The sequence below is a fragment of the Cydia splendana genome, chromosome 6, assembly GCF_910591565.1.
Source record: "Cydia splendana chromosome 6, ilCydSple1.2, whole genome shotgun sequence".
NCBI lineage: Eukaryota > Metazoa > Arthropoda > Insecta > Lepidoptera > Tortricidae > Cydia > Cydia splendana.
The window spans coordinates 342,336-367,493 of NC_085965.1; the positions used below are offsets into that span (position 1 = coordinate 342,336).

Here is a 25,158-nt window from a genome sequence, read left to right on the forward strand (position 1 = left end):
TGAAAAATAGGTGTCGTAATAACATCACTCGCATGAATTTTTTTCTAAGTAATGCAACCCCTTTGCTTTAGTCCAACCCATGATTTTACACACGCCTACTGGCACGCGCGAGATTTGGCATACTTTTCTTTTTTTTATACCATCTCCTTGACTGTACTATATTTTCTTTCAGTGTACTATATATTTTATATGTAATTTTGCAAAATACTATATTTCACTAAAAAAAAGTTGGCAACCCTAAGTGTACCCGACATTGGGGTTCTTGGCCCTGAATGTGTTAAGTAAGCGTGGTTCGGCACTAATACATTTTGGTGTATTTTGATTGCAGGTTTCTACGTTTTTCCTGGTTCTTATCTTGGTCTGTTTCTTCACCCGCTGGTCCCCTTGGTTGAACATGGGCTGGGCCACCTTCCGTCAGTACGGCGGAGAAGCGCCAGATCTGTGCGCGTAGGTATCTCACTGACCTACCAACCACCACAATGGTTAAAACAAGTTTTAACCAGATAGTAAAGGCTTGGCTGTAATAGGTTGCCTTATCTAAAGGGGCCCACTGATTAACAGGCCGCCGGACGGTATCGGCCTGTCAGTTGTTCGGAACTGTCAAAATTTTGTTCTAACTGACAGGCCGATACCGTCCGGCGGACTGTTAATCAGTGAGCTCCTTAAAAGTTGGTCCAGTCAATGGTTGCCTAGATTTTTATCTAAAATGTAGGCAACGATGGACTGAACCAACTTTTTAATAAGACAACCTGTAGATTATACCGGGTGTGGCCTGTAACATGAGCAAATAATTAAAACATAGATTGTATTCCTCAAACGGTGACACTTTTGTTCAACAACTTTAAAAAATTATGAAGTATTTAGACTCCTTATTTTTCATACAAAATACATATTATCTTCAATGGACGCCATCGCCACGCCATATCATTGTGATTGACGTTGCTTGTCACGCCTTAAACATAACAAAATTCGCAATACATTGCGTCTTAGAATAAACTTTAAAGTGTATTAAAAATCAAACCAAGTTATTTTTAAAAGTTGCTGAACAAATGTTGGTCAGTAGGTATGAGGAGTACAGACTACAGTTTAATTTTTTGCTCGTATTACATACAGGCCACACCCGGTATATAAGATAAGGTTTCATTTGATACGATTAAATAACAAACCGAAAAACCGTACCCAACCGTAAAATCATTCAATGTTAGTATGTATGTCTCACAACGGATTAAATTCGAGAAAAAAAATCTTTCAGTACGCAATTTCACTAGGCAACCTATTTGCAATGTGTCAATATGAATATTATCTATATCATTTATTCATTATCACAAATTCCTAAATAACTGATGAGAGAGAATATTCCTTATAACGTATCGTATCCTAGTCCATAAAGATTTTTTTTGTTTTTAGGGTTCCGTACCTCAAAAGGAAAAAAACGGAACCCTTATAGGATCACTCGTGCGTCTGTCTGTCCGTCTGTCACGGCCTATTTTCTCGGAAACTACTGGACCAATTAAGTTGAAATTTGGTACACATATGTAAATTAGTGACCCAAAGATGGACGTGTTTTTTTTATAATTTTAAAATACATAGGTTCGAAGTTATTTAAGAAAATATCCAAAAAATTACCATTCCTCCCCCCCCCCCCTTTATCTCCGAAACTACTGGGTCTAAAATTTTGAAAAAAATACACAAAATAGTTCTTTACCTATAGATGACAGAAAAACCTATTAGAAATGTGCAGTCAAGCGTGAGTCGGACTTATGTACGGAGCCCTGGAAACGCGAGTCCGACTCACACTTGGCCGGTTTTTTCTTCTTGCCCTTGCTTTTGCTTATCGGGCCACTTTTAACCAAATTATTTATTCCAGAATAAAGGATGCCACGACAGCAGCTATATTCGTTGTGCTTTTACATTTTCTGCCAAAATCGCTTAATTTCTTGAAAATATGGACGGTCAAAAGTAAGTGTTATTTTAATTTATAAGAATATTGGTAAGAGTGTTTTGATATACTCACTTCGATTGTGTGATTATCACAAATATTTCGGACTCAGATATTTATTGGTAAAATTTAGTATTTACATGTCATTTTACAATTTAAAATTGTTACTTATACATTTTACAAATAGGTGACCTGATTATTTTCTGTGGTTGGGGGACAAAACCTTTCCTTCGCCTTTTGCGGAAGCTCGTTAGCAGGTTAGCACGTGTACATCTCTCGCCTAGGCGCGAGCGCGACTAAAGCCCACTTGTACAACTTGTACAACATAAGCGCTTCATTTAGGAACGCCTATAATCTATCTTTAGTTATAATATCATTGGATGGGATATAATTAATATCCGTATCGTTTTTCAGGGCACGGAGATATGCCGGCGATGAAAGTTGAATCTGGAATATTGTTCTGGAAGTTTGTGGACAAGAATACAGATTATTCCTTGTTCCTGGTTTACGGTGTGTTTTTACCTTTATACGATTGATGTATATCATCTTTTTGTAATACCAGATCGCGACATACTAGGCATATCGTGAAATGTGTAATCGTTCCCTGAGTCGACGAAGATCCGCTACGCGGGGTTTCCTATTTCCGGGCAGTGTGCCCTTCGGACATTTGAAGGAACCTAACGAACCTAATCCTCCGTGCCTATTGGTTTAATGTGACTACGTCACAACATTACACGTGATCTTCACGATCGGCCGCCGACATATATCGGGTGGAACAGAACGAAGGACTTTTATGCAAACGGGGAAGTGTAAACACTTCCCTATAGCCTAAAGGCTACGTACTTTATTTTTCACTTATTAATAACGTTAATATTTCTAACCGTTTATGAGATACAGTTTGTTAAACATTATTGCAATAATCTGTATGTTTCAACCGTAGCAAGTAGATCCTATTAATGACATGACATATGTCAATTTAAAACGTAAATAAGTTTGTAGGGTTGTCACTGATATAAAAATATTTCATTTGAATGATTTTGTTGTACTTTTTAATCCAGCTTTACGATTATAAAAACTCTATTGTAGATCACTTAGATAACACCATCCTTTCAGCTCAGTCTCTGATAATGTTCCAGCCTGTATACTGGCTGACATTTTTAGGTTAGAGGTCTGAAATCATAAAAATCTGATCTTCATAGAATTGTTTATTTTTTTTATTTTTTTTTTGTTTGTTACTCCATATCTCCGTCATTACTGGACCGATTTTGAAAATTCTTTTTTTGATTGTATGTATATGCATACAGATTAGTCTCGTTTTTGTCAAAACCCAGTTCTGATGATGGGATCCATGAGGAATCGAGGGAACTCCTAAAATCTTAAAGGCATGCATATAGTGATTTTTGTGTTTTTAGCAACAAATCAAGCATTTTTATTAAAAACTGTCGCATTTGATGAAGTAGAACTGCTGATGATAATCAGAATAGAATTCTTCAACGACCCATAGTTCACGTTTGGCGATTTGTCCTCTTCGTTATGTTTGCTAAGCAAGTTTAGTCTTTAAGCCACATTTTTGTCAAGCTCGAGTTCTGATGATGGGATCCATGAAGAATCGAGGGAACTCCTCAAATCTTAAAGGCATGCGTATAGAGATTTTTGTATTTTCATCAGAAAATCAAGCATTTTTATTAAAAACTGTCGCATTCGATGAAGTAGAACTGCTGATGATGATCAAAACAGAACTCTTCAACGACCCATAGTTCACGTTTGGCGATTTGTCCTCTTCGTTATGTTTGTTAAGCAAGTTTAGGTTTTAAGCCACATTTCTGTCAAGCTCGAGTTCTGATGATGGCATCCATAAGGAATCGAGGGAACTCCTCAAATCTTAAAGGCATACATATAGTGATTGTTGTGTTTTTATCAACAAATCAAGCATATACATTCACAAAAGTGACATTTGAGGAAGTGTAACTGTTGATGATGACCAGAACGAAACTTTTTAACGACGCATAGCTCGCGTTTGGCGATTTTTCCTCTTCGTTATGTTTGTTAAGCAAGTTAGATTTTTAAGCCATATTTATGTCAAGCTCAAGTTCTGAACAAGGGATCCATGAGGAACATTAAAAACTGTCGCATTTGATGAAGTGGAACTGCTGATGATGATCAGAACAGAACTCTTCAACGGCGCATAGTACACGTTTGGTGATTTCGAATTTCGATTTTGACCTGGACCCGGACCCGGACCCGGACCCGGACCCGGACCCGGACCCGGACCCGGACCCGGACCCGGACCCGGACCTGGACCCGGTCCCGGACTCGGACCCGGACTCGGAAATTGACCCGGAAAACCACTATGATACCTGAACTAAATAAACCACTAATTACCTACCATAAAGTGTGGGTATTATAGTCTGATGATGCCAAACCCCTCCCGCTCAAACCCCCGTCCACCGCACCGCATGCGCCGTTAAGTGGGTTAGGTTAGGTTTGAACTGCGATCCTCACAGAACCGAACAAAAGTGGGTTAGGTTAGGTTAGAACTGGGAGCCTTACAGAAACGAAATGCTGGTGGAAAAGTGGGTGGTTTTACCTCCTTTTCTATATAGCGCACCATCTACAATAAGCTTTCACTGGGCCCCATAGAAGTCGGTTTTTTTTTAATTATTATGTTTAGGTATGACATGAAGCGTTCAAAAGGTTAAAAAGAAAAACAAATTCAACTCTAATTTGCAACATTACATTATAGATTCAAATTCCATTGCAATTTTTTTATATTAAAATGTGTTTTACAGGCGCCGGTCACACAATATATAAATGCATCTTCAAGACGGGCCTCGCCGACGGCTTGCCCAACAGCGGCGGCAATGACATCACTGGCATGTCCTGGTACGGGGGCATCTTCATCGTGGTGCTCGTGTCTGTGATCTTCGGGAACATCATGACGGGCATGGCGGCGCAGGCGTGCCTCATGCCTCTTATGTTGGCTATGGTAAGGTGAAGCCATCACACATGGACTGGTACGGAGGCATCTTCATCGTGGTGCTCGTGTCTGTGATGTTCGGGAGCATCATGACGGGCATGGCGGCGCAGGCGTGCCTCATGCCTCTTATGTTGGCTATGGTAAGGTGAAGCCATCACACATGGACTGGTACGTGGGCATCTCCATCGTGGTGCTCGTGTCTGTGATCTTCGGGAGCATCATGACGGGCATGGCGGCGCAGGCTTGCCTCATGCCTCTTCAGTGGCGGATTTGTAGTCTTTGCCGCCCTAGACTCCAGGCCCTGTAGCCGTCCCTTTTCTCAGTACCCATCATATTGATTACATTTACGCCGACTGCACGTGAACTGCAACGTCGGCGTGCAGTTCCCATACAAGTTGCAGTCGGGTTGCAGTCCGTCTGTGCCGGCCCTTAGACGCCTAATAATTGCAAAGCAAAGCAAAAGGCGAAGCCAAATTGTTGTAACTTGGATGATCTTATTGCATTAATTACGGGGTAGCATCCAAACCGACAATTCCTTAAGTAATAGGAATAAATATTATACCTAGTTTGCTGGTTGATTTTTAGTTTTGTAAATACGTTAATGTAATTGATTCTGACATGTGCAGTATTCATGTAATGCTCTGTTACAGGCAATGACGGGGCAGGGCAAGTGGCCCGGACGGCGGAACCTGGTGGCGTTGGGCGTAGGGCTGGGCACGGGCCTGGGCTTCTGCCTGCCTTTCGAGCACACACCCAGCGCCTTTGTCAGCAAGACGGCTAAGGTCCAGCTTAAGAAGCAGGTGACTTCACCAAAAATATTCAAAACTCAATCTACAATTAAAACATACAATCACAAATTTTCACAAGTATCTGCCGAGAAATGTGACCTGTAGCCTGTAGCCCTGTAGGCCTAGGACACACAGGAGCGGCGCGACAGTATTTCGCCCGCGAGATAGATTGCCCGTCTTTAAGTCCGTCGTCCGTCGTGGGTAGTAAGAGAGCGACAGACAGTATATCTCGAGCGAGATACTGTTGCGTCGCGCCGCTCCTATCCAGACCGAGGTATATACTGTAGTGGAGGCGAACATACACATACCCGGATATATAAAGTAAGATTCAATAGAAATTTAAAACAATGTAAACAAACCAATTTACCTTCATTTCTTCGTACCTAATCTCGCATTTTTATGGACAAACATGTTTTTATCAACATTGTAATAAGTACTTATTAATAATTAACAACAAAAGTTAATTATTAATATTACAATGAAAACAACCATCGTAAACCTTTCAGGTTAAATACCTATATTTCAAATGCTAACAAAATCTGTAATACTTGTTTAAGTACATTGTTTTCAATTTGTGTTGAACCTCATGTTACGAGAGCAAGTGTGCCCAAACTGAAACGGGTCGTTCAATCTATTATCATAGTAATATTGTTAACCTATAGATAATGTACTCCATCGCGAGCTCAATAATCTGCATGGTCGTGCTCTGGCTGAGCCTCTGTTTCTACGCGCCCGTGCTGTGGGACCCCGAGGACAAGGGCATCGTGACCCAGGTTGTTCCGGGAGGAGCCACCACCACCACCACCGAAACTGCAGCCCCTGCACCACCACCAGCTTAGAACTCTATACACTCCAAACGCTGCGTCACACTGCACGGCGATTAAAGCGCCTCGTGCGCCTCAACTCCGCGTGGACTACGGGGTGCCTAGCCAAGGTGACAATCGCCACCGCTACGAAAACGAAACTCTGTCTCTCTATCGCTCTTCCATATTAGTGCGACAGTGACAGTTGCGCGTTCGCCACGGAGTATAATAAACGATTGGCATGTTGGCTACGCATCTAGATGTGCAAGTTGCAGCTAGTTTCCTAAAAAGTCGGAAAAGTTCTCGGAAATTTCAGGATAACTTCACAAGAAACAAATAAAATGTTTATCTTGGAAATAGATTATTTCGATTCAAAAATCTAGAAGATCCGAAACTTTTCCAAGTAAAAAATTTCACAGTTTTGAAAACTTTCCGACAGAGTCACAGAGAACGATGCCCGCAATTTGTGAACTTCGGTGTTCGCGGTAGGCCCTCTGTAGCTTGTACTTATTCCGCCTAAAAACAAGTATTCTATTATAGAGACGAAAAGGTAATAATATAACGTCGGGTGACAAGCAAAAGTCACTAAGTACCACCACAAGTTCATAGCCATAGTGAACCATATTAGTACTAGAAGAAGGTCGATTATTGTTTAATTTTTTTTTAGTAATTAGTGTATTTTGCTTGTCACCTGACGATACTTAAATTATGCCAAATCTGACTGGTATGGTCTTATGGCACTTTTAGTAGTAGTAGCAAAGAAAGCGCTATTACCCGTTCCGGGAGTGAGCAGTCAACGTGAAAAAATGTTCAAACGCTGGAAAGTGCAGGGGTCAAAATGTCCATACGGAACCGGCTGTCTAATATGTGACAAAAAGTAGGTAGGTTAGGTTCGTTAGGTAGCTTCAGATGCCCGAAGGGCAAACCGCCCAGATTGGTGATGGTCGGCTATATGGGGGATCTCCTACTACAACTCCCAAGACTTATAAATGGCAGATATCTATTATGCCGACACGATACAGTGACGGTTGAAACCCTAGGGTTATTCCCACCTGTTACTACCAACTTGTTACCAAAGGAAACAACTGGTAGTGGACCTTTTGAACGCCAGACGGCGAAGGAATATGCCGTGCCCCGGACGCCAGGCGATCGCGATTATTTAAGCGAAATTGAACTTTACGGAGTCCCGAGTAAGTCCCTATTGCATTGGCGAAGCTGACGGCTGTAGCCGTCGTTGGAGTCCTTGGCAAGACTCGGATGACGGCCGCAGCCGACTGTGGCAGTCAAAAGGTTAAAAATGTATTTTTGATCATAAAAAAGGTACTTACATAAATATAATAAAACACAAATTAATTAATATTTATGACTTTATTCAATACGACAATGAACCTACAAAAAGTACTTCAACTGCCCACGAACTGAAGCACATCAAGACATAAAATATAAAATAACCGAACGTACAGCGCGGCGCGGCGCGGCGCGGCGCTAGGCCGACAAGCATCTCGCATACATGATTCCCGATCGTGAGAAAAAGGCGTCACAATACCCAAGGCGATTGGTCAGAAGGTTACACAAGCTAGTACTTACACCAGAGACCGATCAATAACTCAGAATGCTAATTCATTCCCATTCCCTGGAATAAGAAATGTGATAGCGGTACTTTATTTTGACACTTAGGACCACACCGATAAGTAAGGAATCATGAGGAATTTCGTACATTGACGTCTAGTTACGTCTAGTTTAGGGTTGCCATACGTCCCGGTACGCCGGGACATGTCCCGGTTTGAAGCACGGTGTCCCGGCGTCCCGGCCGATAAGAAAATTGTCCCGGTTTAAAAATCATAGTTATTTAGTAGGGGGCTGGACTTGGTAAATAATAATATACCTACATTTCTACGTTTCATATGGCCAAAATTAAAAAATAAATGTTTTATGGTACCTACTTTTACCTAATGTCCAATATCAGTTTCTCAGACACACAATAATTAGATGATTATGTAAATTATGTTATTTTATACCTTTTAAAGTCTGTAATGTAGAGGTCGTATTTCAGGCTCCCAAGGGCCTAAAACCTCATCAATGGAACTTCGGCCCTCCGAGTAACTCTTGTACATATGACACATATTATTGTTGAGTAACACTAGCGCTGCTTTCTTACAGATCGACCTTCGGCGTCGCTTAATTTTTAACAAATATAAAAATTTGATTTGAGAAGCTTGGCCTTTTGCCTCGCATGAAAGCTCACCGCGCTGGTTATAAGTACGCTTCGGGCTTATTAAGTAATGTGGAGATTTCTGAGCTCGACCTTCAGCCTCACATTTTACCTAAATTTTTGGTTTGTCTTCCAAATCTCCTCTTCTTCAGCTTAGCCTTTGACCTCGCTGCGCCAAGCTCGGCCTGCGGTTTCGCTTTTTAATACAATGGACATTGGTTGGCGTCTATGCTCTAGCTGAGCTTATCCTGAAGCACGGCTTCGACCTCGCATGAAAGCTAGCCTCACTGGGGAACTTCGGATTTTTAGGCCCGGCCCGGCCTTTTTAACACGCTTTCACAATTTTGTCAAAAAAATTTCGCGCTCGCTGCGCTCGCGATTTTTGCTGGTTGACCCTGAATCCCCTGAATCTACATGGTAGCTTAATCATAGGTAGAATAATCATTTAAACACATGGAAAATTTATCTCCGAAACTACTGCGCTAAAATTTTGAAAAAAAAAACACAAAATAGTTCTTTACCTATCTATAGGAAAACCTATTAGAAAGGTGCAGTCAAGCGTGAGTCGGACTTAATTATAGACATTTCACTCACGCTTCACATGAAAAAATACATTGTTACAAATTGTGTAACCCTTTAAACGCGACGCAAGTCCGACTCGCACTTGGCCGGTTTTCTTTAAATGTCCCTGTCTGAGTCCCCACACTTATGGCAACCCTAGTCTAGTTACATAGACAGCCGGTTCCGTATGGACATTTTGACCCCTGCACTTTCCAGCGTTTGAACATTTTTTCACGTTAACTGCCCACTCCCGGCCTGCTATTACCTACCTATATTTTTGTGGTTGTCACAGTTTCACTTCACTTTTGATGTTTGCCTTTCTAAAAAGTGAGTGCCACGTTAAAACGGTATACGTCTTGTTGCTCCCAACTTGGTCGGCAACAATGAACCCAATTTAATTACGTAGGTATTTTTGTACCTATGTTAAATGTTAAACGGCGGCGGCGGCGCGCGGCGGCGGCTGTAAGGATTTGGATCTTAATATAAACTTAATAAGGTAAACCGGGATAAATGGAATTATAGCGTATAAGTCGCGATGATTGGTCGGTTGGTCTCTATGTTAGGTACTTACGTTATATTTCTTAAAGTAGCTCGGGCTTATTATCAATCTGAGATGACGGATCTTATTATTCGCGTTGTTATAAATAGTGTAGCAGTCATCACATATGTAGTTGCATTTATCCCGGTAAACCTTAGTTATATTTTTTATTTACTAGTATGTATGGAGGGAGTCAAATGAAGCTTATTGTAGGTTAATAGTTTAATTAGCTATTTATTGAATTAAAATATGTATCTAGTTTAAATTACGCGCTTCTTTTTTTTATGTATATAGTAATCAAAATCAATCAATCAAAATATACTTTATTCATGTAGGCCTAGCAACAAGCTCTTATGAATCGTAATTAATCTTAATCTAATTATCAGAGCAATTTATTGATGTTAATATTATTCCATAATAAAATTGGATTATTATACATATCAAATTTAACACTAAAAATTTCACAAAAGGATCGTCAAACATGAAAAAGATTGTATAAAAAAATACTAGTCTAGAATTTCTAGAATAAAATCTAAATGTCAAAAAAAAAAAGCATAAGTAACAAAAGAAGTAGATAGTATTACATCGGAATATCCATTTCCTCATCAATAATCAAATATCATAATAGACTTTTTATCAGGCAGCTCTCTAGAAATACATCTTAGGTACTGACACATACTAGGTATTAGGCGCTGGGAGCTAGGACGACGTAACGACACGGAGGTGGACTGGATGAATCGGGCACAAGATCGACAGGAGTGGAAGTAGAGGGAAGAGGCCTACATCCAAGATTGGATCACCAAAAGGCCACCATGATGATGATGATGATGACTGAAAGCAAACTCCTGCACCGGCATCTCAATTTGATTTATTTCTCATAAGATACGACCTAGAGCTCGATTCTGAATTAACGATTTGTTACGGTTTTGATCTTATTTGGATACGACCTTGAAGATCGCTCACGCTGATTGGTGCGTGAGATGCGCGTGCGCGTGCGCGCCAACCATCGAGACGATCGTCAAGGTCGTATCAATACCAGTTCAACACCGTCACAAATTGATAAATTTAAGCGACCCCCTAGACATTGCGGTTATATTGATGCGCCAGAGATGCACTGCAAGTGGATCAAGTTACAACATGTCAATAATGTCAAGTAGGTAGAGATCTAGAGATTAAAATAAAAGTTCGAATAGACCAAGAGGTCGTCGTTGCATTGAGGCCTGGAAGCATCGAAACTTTGCTCCACGAAATGAATATTCATTCAGCAGGATTCATATTCATAATATCTACTACTAATATTATAAATGCGATAGTAACTGCTTTTCGGCTCGATTCGGAAAATTAATTAGATTTCTACTAGACTTCAACAAGTCACGAAATACGAATAATTTAAAGATATTTGTAAGATAGATATGTCAAATTTGACGTTTCCGCGATTCTGGAGGTCCTCTTGAACGATTTCGACAAGTTATGACTTAGATATCCAAGTCAAATCTAGTCGATACCTAATGTAGATCTAGTTGATCTCTAAATCGTCTCAAGATCTTGTGATTATCTCGAAATCCGAATAGGCCTGTTAGTATCTGCCTAGTGCATCTTCACGCTTAGGCTGTCTTTCCACTGAGATTGAGGTGGAGATGGTCGGAGATGAGATTAGTTTTCTTCTCTCTTTTGGTTGATTAGGTACCGCACGTCACTTCTCCTCCGAAACCTAAACTATACGCTCGGACACTATCGAAAATACAGTTTGGGCGCGGCCGGAACATTCACGGTGCATTGACAGGATGCCAATCGTTAACGCTCCATAGCGAACGAATCGCACCTGTCTCTGTCGCACAAATATGGAAGAGCGATAGAGAGAGGTAACTACGACCCGCCTACGGAGCGTCAACGATTGGTATCTTGTCCACGCACCCAGTCATTTTTTGGCCGACCGTTATATTTCATTTAGTTCAATCCCTCGTCTTTGCTAGAGAAAGTTCTAGGGATAATAGTAGGTAATGGCACTGCAGACGGGCATCATGCCAATTAGCAGGTATACTACGGTGCAGCTTGAGCAAGCCGCCGGCGTCCGGGTACTCCACGTAGAGTACAGTAATACTGTAGTAGCCATAGGTAGTAGCTTACCTTCGAGGTGGCACCGTAGACGGGCGTCATGCCAGTTAGCAGGTACGCGGTGCAGCTTGAGCCAGCCGCTGGCGTCCGGGTACTCCACGTAGAGTACAGTAATACTGTAGTAGCCATAGGTAGTAGCTTACCTTCGAGATGGCACCGTAGACGGGCGTCGTGCCAGTTAGAAGGTACACGGTGCAGCTTGAGCCAGCCGCTGGCGTCCGGGTACTCCACGTAGAGTACAGTAATACTGTAGTAGCCATAGGTAGTAGCTTACCTTCGAGGTGGCACCGTAGACGGGCGTCATGCCAGTTAGCAGGTACGCGGTGCAGCTTGAGCCAGCCGCCGGCGTCCGGGTACTCCACGTAGTCGCTGCGGTACCGCTTGCATTCTACTGCAATAGACAACCCAGTTAGTTAACTAAGCTTGTGCTTAAGACACACAAAAACTAACATTGTTCACTATGAGGGCGGATTTTAGAGCCAGTTTCATTGTTGAATTCATTCAGTATGACCTACCTAATCACCACGCCCTGTCTTACTAATTATTAATTATAATAGAATCAATTTAATAACTAATAAATAAATAATTATTATCAGTTCATTACTCACCAAGAGAAGTTGCAGCTACCACCAGATACAATGCTATCACCCTCATTTTAACACTTTTAATTCAATCCAGATAATTCTCACAACTTTTTGCACTAAAATCACTTGTAAAGTTTGGTGAAGCTTGACAGAGTGGAGCCTGAAACGAGCACACATTTAAACAGGTGATTCTGTAGTATTTCCTTGTTTTACGCAGTACTTTCAATAAAGAACATTCTGGTTCCTGTCTAGAACATCCGAAACCAAGTGTCTTTAATTAAGAACAACAATGGGCAGAATATGAAAGTGTCTTCAAAATTGTTTGGGTATTTTTTTGGTAACTAAGAATATATCTAGTTATTAAGGGGTATATTTTAAAATTGTCGAACAAGAAGAGAATACTAAATTACGATCTATAGGTATGTATTTGTGTATTGTTTCGAATGTTAATAATTACTACAATTTTGTCGTTAAAGCATCTTGATGATTAATGAGGCACTAAATTACAACCGTTAAATTAGTTTTGTTAATTAATTATTTTCTTCAATCAGATGTTTTATTTTTATTCAAAGAAAATCTTTTCATACCTGAATATTTATGGTAAAGTGGGTAAGAGAACGTAAAAATATTTTTTGAACCCCTTGAAATATTGCTACTGGCTTAAATGGCAGTTTAATTATTAATTTTCTTGTTTTACAGGGCCCACTCTGTATACTGATAGACTTACACCGTCTCCGAACCCGTAGAATCGGCTAGATAGCTCAAAGCAGTGGCTACAACTGACTGGCTAATATTTAAACTGGGCATTATCAAAATTAATCACACATAGCAAAGGTTATCGCTGCCCTACGTGTATAACAGCGATTGAAAAATAACGACAGTTTGAATTTGGAACTTGTTGCACTAGAATAAGGTTGATAATTGAATGCGTTTTCTAATGGCTCTTACGACTTTGATGCGTGAATAGGTCTGTAATGGCGCTTGAACTTGGGTCTACGCTTATCAATCATTTAATTAAGAGGGGGCGAACGCAAAATGGTAGTGTTGTATTGAATTGTTACACTTTTTAGGGTTCCGTACCCAAAGGGTAAAACGGGACCCTATTACTAAGACTTCGCTGTCCGTCCGTCCGTCCGTCCGTCCGTCCGTCCGTCCGTCCGTCTGTCACCAGGCTGTATCTCACGAACCGTGATAGCTAGACAGTGGAAATTTTCACAGATGATGTATTTCTGTTGCCGCTATAACAACAAATACTAAAAACAGAATAAAATAAAGATTTAAATGGGGCTCCCATACAACAAACGTGATTTTTGACCAAAGTTAAGCAACGTCGGGAGTGGTCAGTACTTGGATGGGTGACCGTTTTTTTTTGCTTTTTTTTCGTTTTTTTTTTTGCATTATGGTACGGAACCCTTCGTGCGCGAGTCCGACTCGCACTTGCCCGGTTTTTTTACAAAGGTAAATGCAATGGAAATAAATCACACGGAAACTAGATTATATTTGAAAGTGCAGACTACCAAGTGCATTAGCTTACTAGAGGCCGGCCTAAGCTAACTCTGCAGCTTGTTTGATAGCACAGGCTGTGGGAGTGTTATTTTAAAAGTTATAATTTCATAGTGTCGTGTGCGTTTGTGATAACACTTCCACGCCCTGTGTTATCAAACACGCACGCTGCAGACTTAGCTTAGACGGGCTCTAGGATAAATTGGCTCGATAGAAAAAATCACTTAAAACTAGTGTCCGACCGAAGGTTCGGTTTCGGTTTCGGTTTCGGCCAGTTTCGGCCAAAAAATCATGTTTCGGCTGTAGTTTCGGTTTCGGCCAAAAAACGGCCGAACCTTTCGGCCGGGCCGAAACTTACGAAATGGTACTTCGTACTATGAAACTAAACTATGTGACAAAGACCAAAAGTTGGGAAATAAGTAGGACGACAATATTAATATGTACCTACATATACTGATTCATGTATAGGTACAGTAATTAATTGGTTTAGTATCAAAACACAATTCCACTAATGAGGGCGCCACTAGACGCAGTCTTAAGAGGCTGTTAATACCTATAACGCGCACACTGTCTGATTGTATCGGAGTAAATGAGATAGCACTGTCGCATGTTACTGGGCCTGGACAAAGGAATAATAAGAAAACTCATCATCTTCGCGTAATCCCGGAATTTTTGCCACGGCTCATGGGAGCCTGGGGTCCAATTGACAACTAATCCCAAGAATTGGCGTAGGCACTAGTTTTTACGAAAGCAACTGCCATCAGACTGACCTTCGAACCCAGAGAGTAAACTAGGCCTTATCGGGACTAGTCCGGCTTCCTCACGATGGTTTTCCTTCAACGAAAAGCAAATAGTAAATATCAAATGACATTTCGTATACCTATAAGTTCCGAAAAATTATTGGTACGAGCCGGGGTTTGTACCTGCGACCTTCGGATTGAAAGTCGCACGCTCTTACCGCTAGGCCACCAGCGCTCAAGGAAATATCTCGCTTTTTAATATAATGGACATTGGCTGGAGTTTGTGCTCAACTACTTATCCTGAAGCCTGAAGCACGGGACTTCGCATGAAAGTTCGCCTTACTGGGGCACTTCGGACTTTTAGGCCCAGGTGAAGATCGGTAACAAAAAATTTCGTGCTCGCTGCGCTCGCGTTTTTGGTTGAACCTGTATCTACATGTTAGCTTAACTGGTGAATGAATAGAGTTAGACTAAGAAAATACTGCAATTATTTTGATAGCATACGCAGTGCAACTAGTGCAAATGTTATTTATACGTCATAATTTCATAGAAGTTTTGACGTTTAAAATAACACTTGCACTGCGTGTGTTATCAAAATCGTTGCAGAATTATCTTGGTCTAACTCTAGTAATTTTCTTAAAAAACTGCTTAAGTAACATCAATTTCAAGGACATTGGGTGTTGACAGCTCCATAATATGTGTGTAAAAGCGGTTTTATGACATTTTTTAAACGATTTTAACAAGTCTATAAAAGGTTCGGTTTCGGTTTCGGTTTCGGCCGAAACTAGAGCCAAAGCCGAACATTCGGTTTCGGTTTCGGTTTCGGCAAAAAAACATGTTTCGGTCGGACACTACTTAAAACCTCTATGCTAAAACATATCAAATTTTAACAGAGCTGCTTATCACAGCTGCTAAAGTAAGAGCAGCGGTGACTTCGATTGTATGTAAGCGGCTTTTTGGTGGTGGGTTTGTGTGCCTCTTAATGCTTTTGTTAAGTACCTACGTAATACAGTCAGCGTCAAATAGATAGTGACGGCCAAAGTGGCCAAATATATCGACACACCTTTGTTATCAAAGAAAAAAAGGATGATGTGTTCCGATCTGTTTGGTCACTTTGTTCGTCAATATCTATTTGATGCTGACAGCGCCTACATCTTTTTTGTTTACATCACAAATAAATTTTATTCAACACGCCGATGTAGTAAGGAAAAATTGTTTTAGCGGGAGCACCATACTGCCCCAGATTTAATAACTCCGTTCAAACCGCTCGCTTTTGTAACCCCTTTTGTAAACAACTGGCTTTGCGTAGGCATTTTCATTTCGGCCAGTAGGGAAAGGGGAAAATCGCTGCACGGGGAAAAACTGTTTGTTTGAAAACGCAGCGTGTATTAACTTGCATGTATGTACAAGCGTTTCCCGCTGACTCTGCCGTTTGGTCGGTGCGGTCATTCTACAAGCGCGGTGAACTCAGGTGCTCCAGTATTTACTTGACTTATTTTTTTGCTGCCTTAAACTTCCTCAAAACGCCTATTCGTCTAAATTCCTAGATTCACCTATTAAGAATGGGAGAGGATCGGGCTGCCAAGAGGGCGTACCTGGGAAGACCGACTGGTGGCCGCCCGGTGGGTCGGCCCAGACTTCAAGCGGATAATTGGCAGGAAACGGCGCAGAATCGGGAAAAGATGCGTGCTCTCGTTTCGGAGGCCAAGACCCTCTTTGGGTCGCTGAGCCATATTAGTTAGTTAGTTTTTAGGGTTCCGTACCTCAAAAGGAAACACGGAACCCTTATAGGATCACTTGTGCGTCTGTCTGTCTGTCCGTCTGTCACAGCCCATTTTCTCCAAAACTACTGGCCCAATTACGTTGAAATTTGGTACACACAGAGGCCACTTTTGGGGGGTAAATGAGAAAATTAAAAAATAAAGTTTTTCAAACTATATCGTGTTATATAGGTATCATTGCAAATATATCAAATATATATTTTTTTTGTTATTTTAAAATTTTAGAAGGTTTTTAAAAAAATTGCCAAAAAATGACCATTCCTACTCCCCTTTATCTCCGAAACTACTGGGTCTAAAATTATGAAATAAATAAACAAAATAGCTCTTTACCTATAGATGACAGGAAAACCAATTGAAATGTGCAGTCAAGCGTGAGTCGGACTTAATGAATGGAACCCTTGGAACGCGAGTCCGACTCGCACTTTTTACTCGCCGGTTTTAGTTAGTTAGACTTCCTCAACCTCCAACCGCGTGAAATGGCGAGAAATCGTACGGCGGGCAACATCTGTGCCTGATGGTGATGTCAGCAGTTGACCACGACACTCTGCAAACTACCTATAACGACAAAGAAGAAGTGAAACTGTCCTAAACATTGCCGATTTTTATTTTTCGTTTTTTTTTTCGTCAGATTTTGATAAAATTTATTAAGTTAGAAAATGAGTATTTTGAATTGAATTGAATGGCCGAGCCGTTACAGTGGTTAGTGCCTGCGAGACCTCGGCTCGCCGCTCGCTCGCTCGCTCGCTCCACGAGAATATACTCACGCCATCACTGAGCCGGCAACTTTTACACGCTACTGCAAACAAAGCCCTCGAGCGTTGCTTATTTTGCGCGCTTTTGGCTTCCAAGTTAAAATATTAAACGAAAATATTCAACTTGAATACATTTCTATAAATATAAATAAGTGAGAAGTAGTTTCTTAACTAATGTTTTTCTATTGTTTTTCGGGACTTGTACAAAACATAAATTATCTATCATGCTTCCATTATCCATTTAGTTCCATTATTGACGTTAAGCATATTGTTTCTTTTGTTTTTCTATGTTGTACCGAATTAACATTCATCGATTCATCATTATCTAGCTTAAAAAACGTGAATGTAATGACTTGCCAGGCCGCATATCCACTAACTAGAGCAGCCTCGGGTTGACCGCGGCTACCTCTAGTGGATACGCGACTTTAGGATAACACCAGTCTGTTAATAGTCCAATAAATAATGAATTTACATATCCGTCCGACCTATCTTAGGAGCTTAGGACGCTTTGGAAGCCCCACCTATCGTGCGCAGCGCGTCATCGTGAATCTTGTCGTAACGTAATGCACCAAGGTTGATATTGGGTCACGTCAGTTGACGTCTATGGCGGTCAAAAATTAAATATATAAAAAAATTATATGTATACATAAAGATTTTCATTTAATTTCAAAGGGTTAAGAGCACTGAGTGGACACTCCGTGGTCTTCCTTGATGATATCCGCAGCGTGCTCCGCGATCATCGCCACGGGCGCGTTGGTGTTCCCGCTGGTGATGGTGGGCATCACACCGGCGTCCACCACGCGCAGGCGCGCCGACCGTCGCACGCGCAGCCGCGGATCCACCACCAAGCCCATCGCCGTCGACCCTACTGGATGCCACACTGTGCACGCTATTTCTCGCGCATAACATCTCCAGTAATCGTGACTACCGAATATCACACCAGCGCATCCTTTCAACTGGAGATCGACTACTTTCACCCCAATGCGTTTTAGACTAGTTGTATTCAACACGCGCAAGTAATCCTGTATGCTTCTTGCGTGGATATCTAAATCTGTATCGTTTTTGTAATATCCTAAGTAAATCTCCGGTGGGTGTGTGGGATCTTTGCTTAGTAAACGCACGTGCCCGCGTGAAACAGGCTGGATCAGGTTTATCTCAGTGAATAGACTCTTGAAGCCTGCTAGCGCTTTGTCTAAAGCGTCGCAGACTTCGTCGTCTAAATGGTATACGCTTCCGCAGTACCAGAGGGCATCTTTGCCGGAGTCTGTAGGGTACGCTGAGACTTGGTAATCCGGTACCGCTTTCGATTTGTCAAGGGATACGTATCCAGTGATGGTAGCGCCTACGCCATGCAGGTCTAGAGGTGCATCTTCCGGCTCACTACGTTCAGCTGTAAAGTAAACTGGCGCAGTAATATGGTCGTGCAAGTTTTCTCCAACTGGTAAATCAGCAATGACATCTATATCGAACTCCTTGAGATGCTTTCTTGGACCAATTCCTGAGAGCATCAAAATTTGTGGCGTGTTAATAGCCCCTGCTGATAGAATGACTTCTTTATTAGCTTTGATTGTGATTGTTTTGCCTGCGTCAGTTAAAGCTTCGACCCCTACAGCGGTCACACCATCCATGATAACTTTTGTGACTAGAGTATATTTGAGAACGTGTAGGTTAGGTCGATGGGATATTGGTCCTAGAAAAGCTGTCGCAGTGCTCTGACGCACACCGTCAGCAACGATATACTGTCCTTCAGAGAACACAAGCTGCTTATCACTATTCGCATCCAACAATATTTCGTATCCCAGCTCTCGAAAAGCATTGAAATACAATTGGTTTCTCTCTGGATCAGATTTCCTGGTGACGCCCATCGGCCCGCCGGTTCCATGGAACTTTCTGAAGCGGGAATTCATGATTTTATCATCCTTCATGTTTTCGCTCTTAATGAAGTACTTGAGCGCGGTGTCCCAGCCCCAGCCAGGGCTGTTCCGGGCCCAGGAGTTAAAGTCCTCGGGGTTGCCGCGCACGTGCAGCATAAGGTTGGCGCTGCTGGAGCCGCCTAGCATCTTGCCGCGCGTCAGCTTGATGCTCTTGTTTTTGTGCGCTTGGCTGGAGTAACCATCGTTGACTGTCTGGTAATTCCAGTCTAATCTGGAGCCGATGATGTAGTAGTATAGTCCCGGAAGCTAAAAACAATAAGATTTATCAATTGGTGATGAAATAAGCAAGGTTTCTGTTGAAAATACGACTGTGACAGAAATACTCATGGATTATTGAATCAAGTTATATCGATAATCTGAATTAAGTAGATTAATGCAGTGTAGTGTGCAGTGTAGGAAGTGCATTGTTGGTGATCTTTTAGTGGTCCATGACGAGGATATCTACCGGCCAGCATTTTGGCCATCAGTGATAATCACATATTTATGTAAACGCGCGTCTACCTGGGACTCCACAGGTGGGTCGCCACCCGCCTCGATCAGCAGAACGCGCCACTCTGCTACTTCTGAGAGCCTGTTGGCCAACACGCAGCCGGCCGTGCCCGCGCCCACTATTATAAAGTCGTACTCGGCTTCATCTGAAGAAAAACAGGTAATCATATGTTTACATTCGTGTTAGGTTAGAGTCTATTTAAGCTAACTCTGTATACCGGATCGGAAAGTAAAAGTGTGGAACCGCTACCGTAAATGTACATGTAAATTCTTGATGTAAATAATGACGTGCCACACTTTGATAATAGTTTGTAGAGGCATGCCACACGTCAAGACAACGCTGCCAAGTAGTGCAGAGTAAGCATAGACGGACTCGACCAACGATGGCTTCTCAAGAGCATGGTAAAGAAAGAGCACTCTGTTACTCTCGTTCCAACACTATCACTTGTGCCTCCTGTAGTGGCATTCGAGCACTAGTCCACTAGATGGCAGGCCTTGGAGCCAGTATCGCTAGCACGCGGCGCACGTGGTGGGCACGTAACGGGCACGTAACTTACCTAGCACTATTGCTTGCGGCGGCATACGCATGCTCAAGTAGATGGCGGGTAGCGCCGCCAGTATCGCTTGCACGCGGCGCACGTGGTGGGCACGTAACGGGCACGTAGCTTACCTAGCACTATTGCTTGCGGCGGCTTACGCATGCTCAAGTAGATGGCGGGTAGCGCCGCCAGTATCGCTTGCACGCGGCGCACGTGGTGGGCACGTAGCTTACCTAGCACTATTGCTTGCGGCGGCATACGCATGCTCAAGTAGATGGCGGGTAGCGCCGCCAGTATCGCTTGCACGACGCGCACGATCCCCAGCACGTGCCGCGCGCGCATCCATGTCGGCCACATCACGTTGTCTATTCTGTCCGAAATGAAATCACTTACATGAGTTATATATAACTTTGCTTACATATTGCTAAACATAGATATTAAATTCTGGTAGCGACTCCAATGTACAGCGTTACTGTTGCAGCGTTGTCGCGTTTGATGCCACTGTCAATTTACTTAACAAAATAAAATACGATGATATTTTCATTTCCAGTACCTAAAGGCTGTCTGGAAGAGATGGATTAGCGATAAGTATGCCTGGGACACAGCTGGATGATATGTTTGGAGCATTGTACTACTTTTGATGCTGACTGTACTGTCCTTGAAGCAAAGAATGTCTGTAAGTACAGCCAGCAGCACAAGTTGCTAAGCGGGCGAGGTGTTCACAATTACCTTGACACGCTCTTATTCCCTTAACAATAAAGTATCATTTTGTACACAGTAAATACAGTCAATAAGTTTTGACAGACTATCTTGTACCTACATTCTAAACCTGTGGTTAGCCCCGTGCATAAGATATGTGTTTGAAGGGGAGTCAGCTACATCTGCAACTGTACATTTAACAAGGACTGGGTCCCGGCCGAGTAATGTGACACCCGGAAATGGGTGGTGTGATTTATACAACGGATATTAACGCCATCTAGCGAGATTTACTTACCACAGATCCTTGAGATATAGGTATAGTTTAGGTTGTTTTCATCACACTTGCTCGAATCGAAAAAGATCTTATTTTATGCAGGTGTAGGTATGTACTAAAGGACAAAGGCCTATATCGTTCCCACGGGAGTTATACAATTTGAAATAAAAGCTATAACTCCCCAAGGAGGCTAAAAACAAAACGAACAGTGATGTGTGGTGCGTACTGTATACAATTCAAACCATACAAAAGTGAACTTTTGTATTGCTCTTGAGAGTACTGAGTACTTGAGTGCGATCGTGTCAGAGTTCTTTTGATGCTAACTTTGCATCGATTTGAATAGAAGTGTAGGAGTGTCGTTATAATCATATTTTCATAGAAATTTGACATTAATTATGACATTGCCACACTTTATCATTGCAAATGCTTGGTGCGATTCTAGTACACAGATGCTATAGACGTTTCTTAAGATCTCCAACAAATAAAAGCATAGGTTTTTGTCGGGTAATACGACGGCAGCCGGAAATTGTGGCATGATTTAAGGCGCCGGATATTAACGCACCATCTAGCGAGATTTACTAGCACTCTGCGGATGATACGTTTAGAAAAGGCCTCACATAAAAGTAAGGGTGGTGTAATATCATTACGTCTCACTCTCTCATTAAAGCAAAATGTGAGACAAAATACACATTGGACAAAGAAGTTAGACAGGCTAAGCGCCACTTGCACCATTCAACTAGCCCGGGGTTAACCAGTTAAACCTGGTGTTACCATGGTTACCAGTACAATTTGACACTGGATTAATGGTTTAACCGCTTAACCCCAGGTTAGTGGGATGGTGCAAGTGGGCCTAAGGCATGTAGGTATGTATAGTTTCTACAATAAACATATTATATTTTAGTCAGTCTGGCGGGCTTTATCTATACCCGGTTTGGTAGCCAGACGAGAACTTGCATAAGGTCAATAGGTCAACAAAATCATTTATTTACAAATAAGATACAGTGGTATTACTAAAAGAAATTAATAACTAGCTTAAAAATAGGTAGTTAGGTATAATACTATTACTTATTCTGTAGTGAGGTACGGGACAGTCAAGTGTGGCTGGGCTTCACATTGCGCCCGCCCTGTTTACTCCTTGCTCATACATTTGCTACTTGCATTTAGTTGCCAATCGCAATAAACACTAACCAACGTGTGAACAGGCCTCAAAGTGAAGGCCACCAATACTTACTTAGCACCTATAATAAGTATTTTTCATGACTAGATAAATTTTATTATCAATTTTACTATAAAATTTTATTATTATGGCTGCGTAGTCACGATCAGGTACAGTCAGCAAAATTTACATGGGTACACGAATCGGGTCAAAAATATTTGAATGGGCGGAGTGTCATCCCCACCTGTATGACCTCTGTATGCGCTGTGTAAATGCAAGATGGGGGAAAGATTTCTGGGCAACTGCAAGTGAAAGTGCACAGCGGTCACCTCAAAAACATCTGACATTACGATGTCTAGATTGTCTATAAATAGTATTGTTGGAATAACACTTTGACGTCACGTTTGTTTACATGATAAGACATGTAAGTACCATACACGTTAGGATAAATACACTTTACATATTTACATTTTCAATGTAATTTCCTGTTTTGTGAAAATGGTGCACAGTTAACTTAGATGTCTTAGATGGATCTACTGCCCTATATGCATAATCAATTACTTACAAAATCAACTTTAGGAATAAACGACGACGTGATATAGCTTAATACGTAACAAATTAATGCAAACAGTTAAAAAAATTGGTAGTTTGGCATCATTATCCAAAGTTTGCAAAGGTTTGCGTGCAGAGCAGTTACAACTCCATTTAAATTTCTAGTTACAATCCGATAATTGAGCTTCCGTGATTACTTTACTACCCGTGCATCTAGGTACAATAGAGACATCGCAGTCATAAAAATAAACAACCGAATGAGAATTGGTAAACACTAAAATGTTTCGTTTTCCAAAAACTACTTTGCTTCCATTATGTGGAGTCGTAATTTCAATCGCACTTGGTATAATAAAAGCTCGAATGAACTTGGTCGTTCCCAACGCTTACCTGACCTGTTTGCAAATTATAGTCTGAACTCTCATCTCTCATCTGAGAGAGCCTAGCCAAGGTGTCGATCGTTGACAGAGAGCGGGAAACGAAACCTAAATACTGCATGGAAATAGTGACGTAACTATTCGTAGCATCTGTCATCCCGGTACATTTTTCCTATCGTTTGCCATTTGTCGTTAGGTATTAGGTATATATATAGGTAATACAGTAATTTTATACATTTAGCGGTTGCGTCAAATTCGGTAGTTCTAATTTTTTGCGGACTTGTTTATGGTGTTGGCCCAATGAATAATCCAAGTTTGTGACTTCTAGCGTCGAACGCAACTTTGTCAAGAATCGTAAAAACTGCAAAATAAAATCGGTTTTTATTTATTTGGGCGATTATAACCCTAAAGGTTTAGTTTTTGATAGTACCTTCTCAAGACGTTTTTAAAGTAGACTTAATATGCTACAATATTAGATTAGAATTGTCTCTGTAGATCTAATAGTTTCCATAATTAAAGCCTTTCAAAGTTTATAATTTCGTTAATAATCGTTAGACATTTGGGTTTGTTACTGACGTACTATGTTTTGGAAATAAGGGGTCTAGTTATGGTAGGAATGAGTTTCCAGTCGTGTACGTGTACAAATCGTTGGCTAAATTCAGGCTATCAGAGAATCGCAGAAACAGCGGGCGCCGTGTCGGCGGCGATGCTGGAGATGTCGCGGGCTGATCGCCGGGCAATCTATAGTTGATGATTCTCAAAATAGTGGCATCTTAACCTGTCATCGAGTTTTTTAATTGAATGTATGCTCATTTGCTCTTTTTCATATGAAACAAAAATGTTTATAGATAAACAAAAACAATGTTTATCGAGGCCAAGTCATTATTTTTATTATTATTTAATATTTATATTGAAAAAAAAAATAAAGAGTACCACTTTTCACTGTAACCTGTCTTGTCCAAATGCATCGCTCTTCCAGTTTTAGTTCTTTAGATTTTATAAGCACCAATTCATGTTAATAAAATATCATGCTATATAATAACATAGATACTATTGATGTACCGACTATTGATTTGGCCGACTAGCCGACTAGCCGACTAATCGGCGCTCGAATGGCCGATTAGTCGGCCGACTAGTCGGCTAGTCGGCCAGATCATTAGTTTCGTATAAGTTCAGGTGAAAAACATTAGTTTTGCTCCTTTGGTTGCGCTATTCATCATAATTTAGCTTGGCTAAAAGGTGTTTTCTACAGGTTCAAAGACCTATCACAAGAATCCTCGTTCAATTTCTGTCTTTAGTTCTTTTATTTTGCGATCCTGAGCAGACCGCCAGTACAGCTTGTAGGAGGTATTTCCAAGGCTCTATTTCCCGTACGTAGTCGCCAGTTAAGAACCTATCCCCTGTGGTCAGCGTCTTTACGAGCAACGTGCCGTGACTAAGTCTCTAAATTTTGCAATAACATGAATAGTTCCTCATGGCTCCACCACTAAAAAAAAAAAAAACTGAATAATAATTAAAAACACTATCGAACTTGATTATGAAATTACACGAGAATCAGTTGAGATCGACCTGTAGAGGAAAACACCAGCCCACCAACATACGATAACGATCAAACGGTCAATTATATGAACAAAAGCTTTCGTATGCACCCTGAATAGGTATTTTAGTAACATAAACATAAAACATATGGTAAATATTGACAGTTGATTTCTTTTTTTGCTGTTTTTCTTTCACTAATAAAGTGCCGACTAATCGGCCATTTTTGCCGACTAGTCGCCGACTAATCGCCGACTACAAATGTGGCCGGATAGTCGGCTTTCCCGACTAGTCGGCGACTAGTCGGTACAT

At 41.4% G+C, this 25,158-nt stretch overlaps 4 protein-coding genes across 5 annotated transcripts in view; 1 reads left to right on the plus strand and 3 right to left on the minus strand.

Annotated features, from left to right (window-relative positions):
* The window catches only part of LOC134791208 (protein I'm not dead yet 2-like), a 33,594-nt gene extending 26,336 nt beyond the window's left edge, over positions 1 to 7,258 (plus strand). Inside the window, exons 10-15 of the mRNA XM_063762180.1 lie at positions 329 to 447; positions 1,868 to 1,959; positions 2,354 to 2,449; positions 4,729 to 4,925; positions 5,567 to 5,716; positions 6,367 to 7,258. Coding sequence (XP_063618250.1) covers positions 329 to 447; positions 1,868 to 1,959; positions 2,354 to 2,449; positions 4,729 to 4,925; positions 5,567 to 5,716; positions 6,367 to 6,543 — 831 coding nt within the window. The 3' untranslated portion in view covers positions 6,544 to 7,258. The remainder of the gene's footprint in view (positions 1 to 328; positions 448 to 1,867; positions 1,960 to 2,353; positions 2,450 to 4,728; positions 4,926 to 5,566; positions 5,717 to 6,366) is intronic.
* LOC134791209 (hemolymph lipopolysaccharide-binding protein-like) overlaps positions 1 to 13,288 on the minus strand; it is a 54,794-nt gene extending 41,506 nt beyond the window's left edge. Inside the window, exons 1-3 of one of the 2 annotated variants that reach the window (XM_063762182.1) lie at positions 13,245 to 13,288; positions 12,542 to 12,677; positions 12,208 to 12,321 (exon numbers count right to left, since the gene is read on the minus strand). In XM_063762182.1, the coding sequence (XP_063618252.1) occupies positions 12,208 to 12,321; positions 12,542 to 12,587 (160 nt within the window). In that variant the 5' untranslated portion in view covers positions 12,588 to 12,677; positions 13,245 to 13,288. Of the gene's footprint in view, positions 1 to 12,207; positions 12,325 to 12,541; positions 12,678 to 13,244 lie in introns of both variants that reach the window. The other variant, XM_063762181.1, reaches the window with a different exon arrangement.
* LOC134791252 (small ribosomal subunit protein mS33) overlaps positions 1 to 25,158 on the minus strand; it is a 271,224-nt gene that overhangs the window by 130,609 nt on the left and 115,457 nt on the right. The window lies entirely within an intron of this gene.
* On the minus strand, positions 17,968 to 20,622 carry LOC134791588 (ecdysone oxidase-like). The gene is made up of 3 exons (XM_063762637.1): positions 20,489 to 20,622; positions 19,729 to 19,862; positions 17,968 to 19,473 (listed from the first exon to the last, which is right to left on the minus strand). Exons 1-3 carry the CDS (start codon positions 20,610 to 20,612, stop codon positions 17,968 to 17,970), a joined length of 1,764 nt encoding a protein of 587 aa, XP_063618707.1. The 5' UTR covers positions 20,613 to 20,622.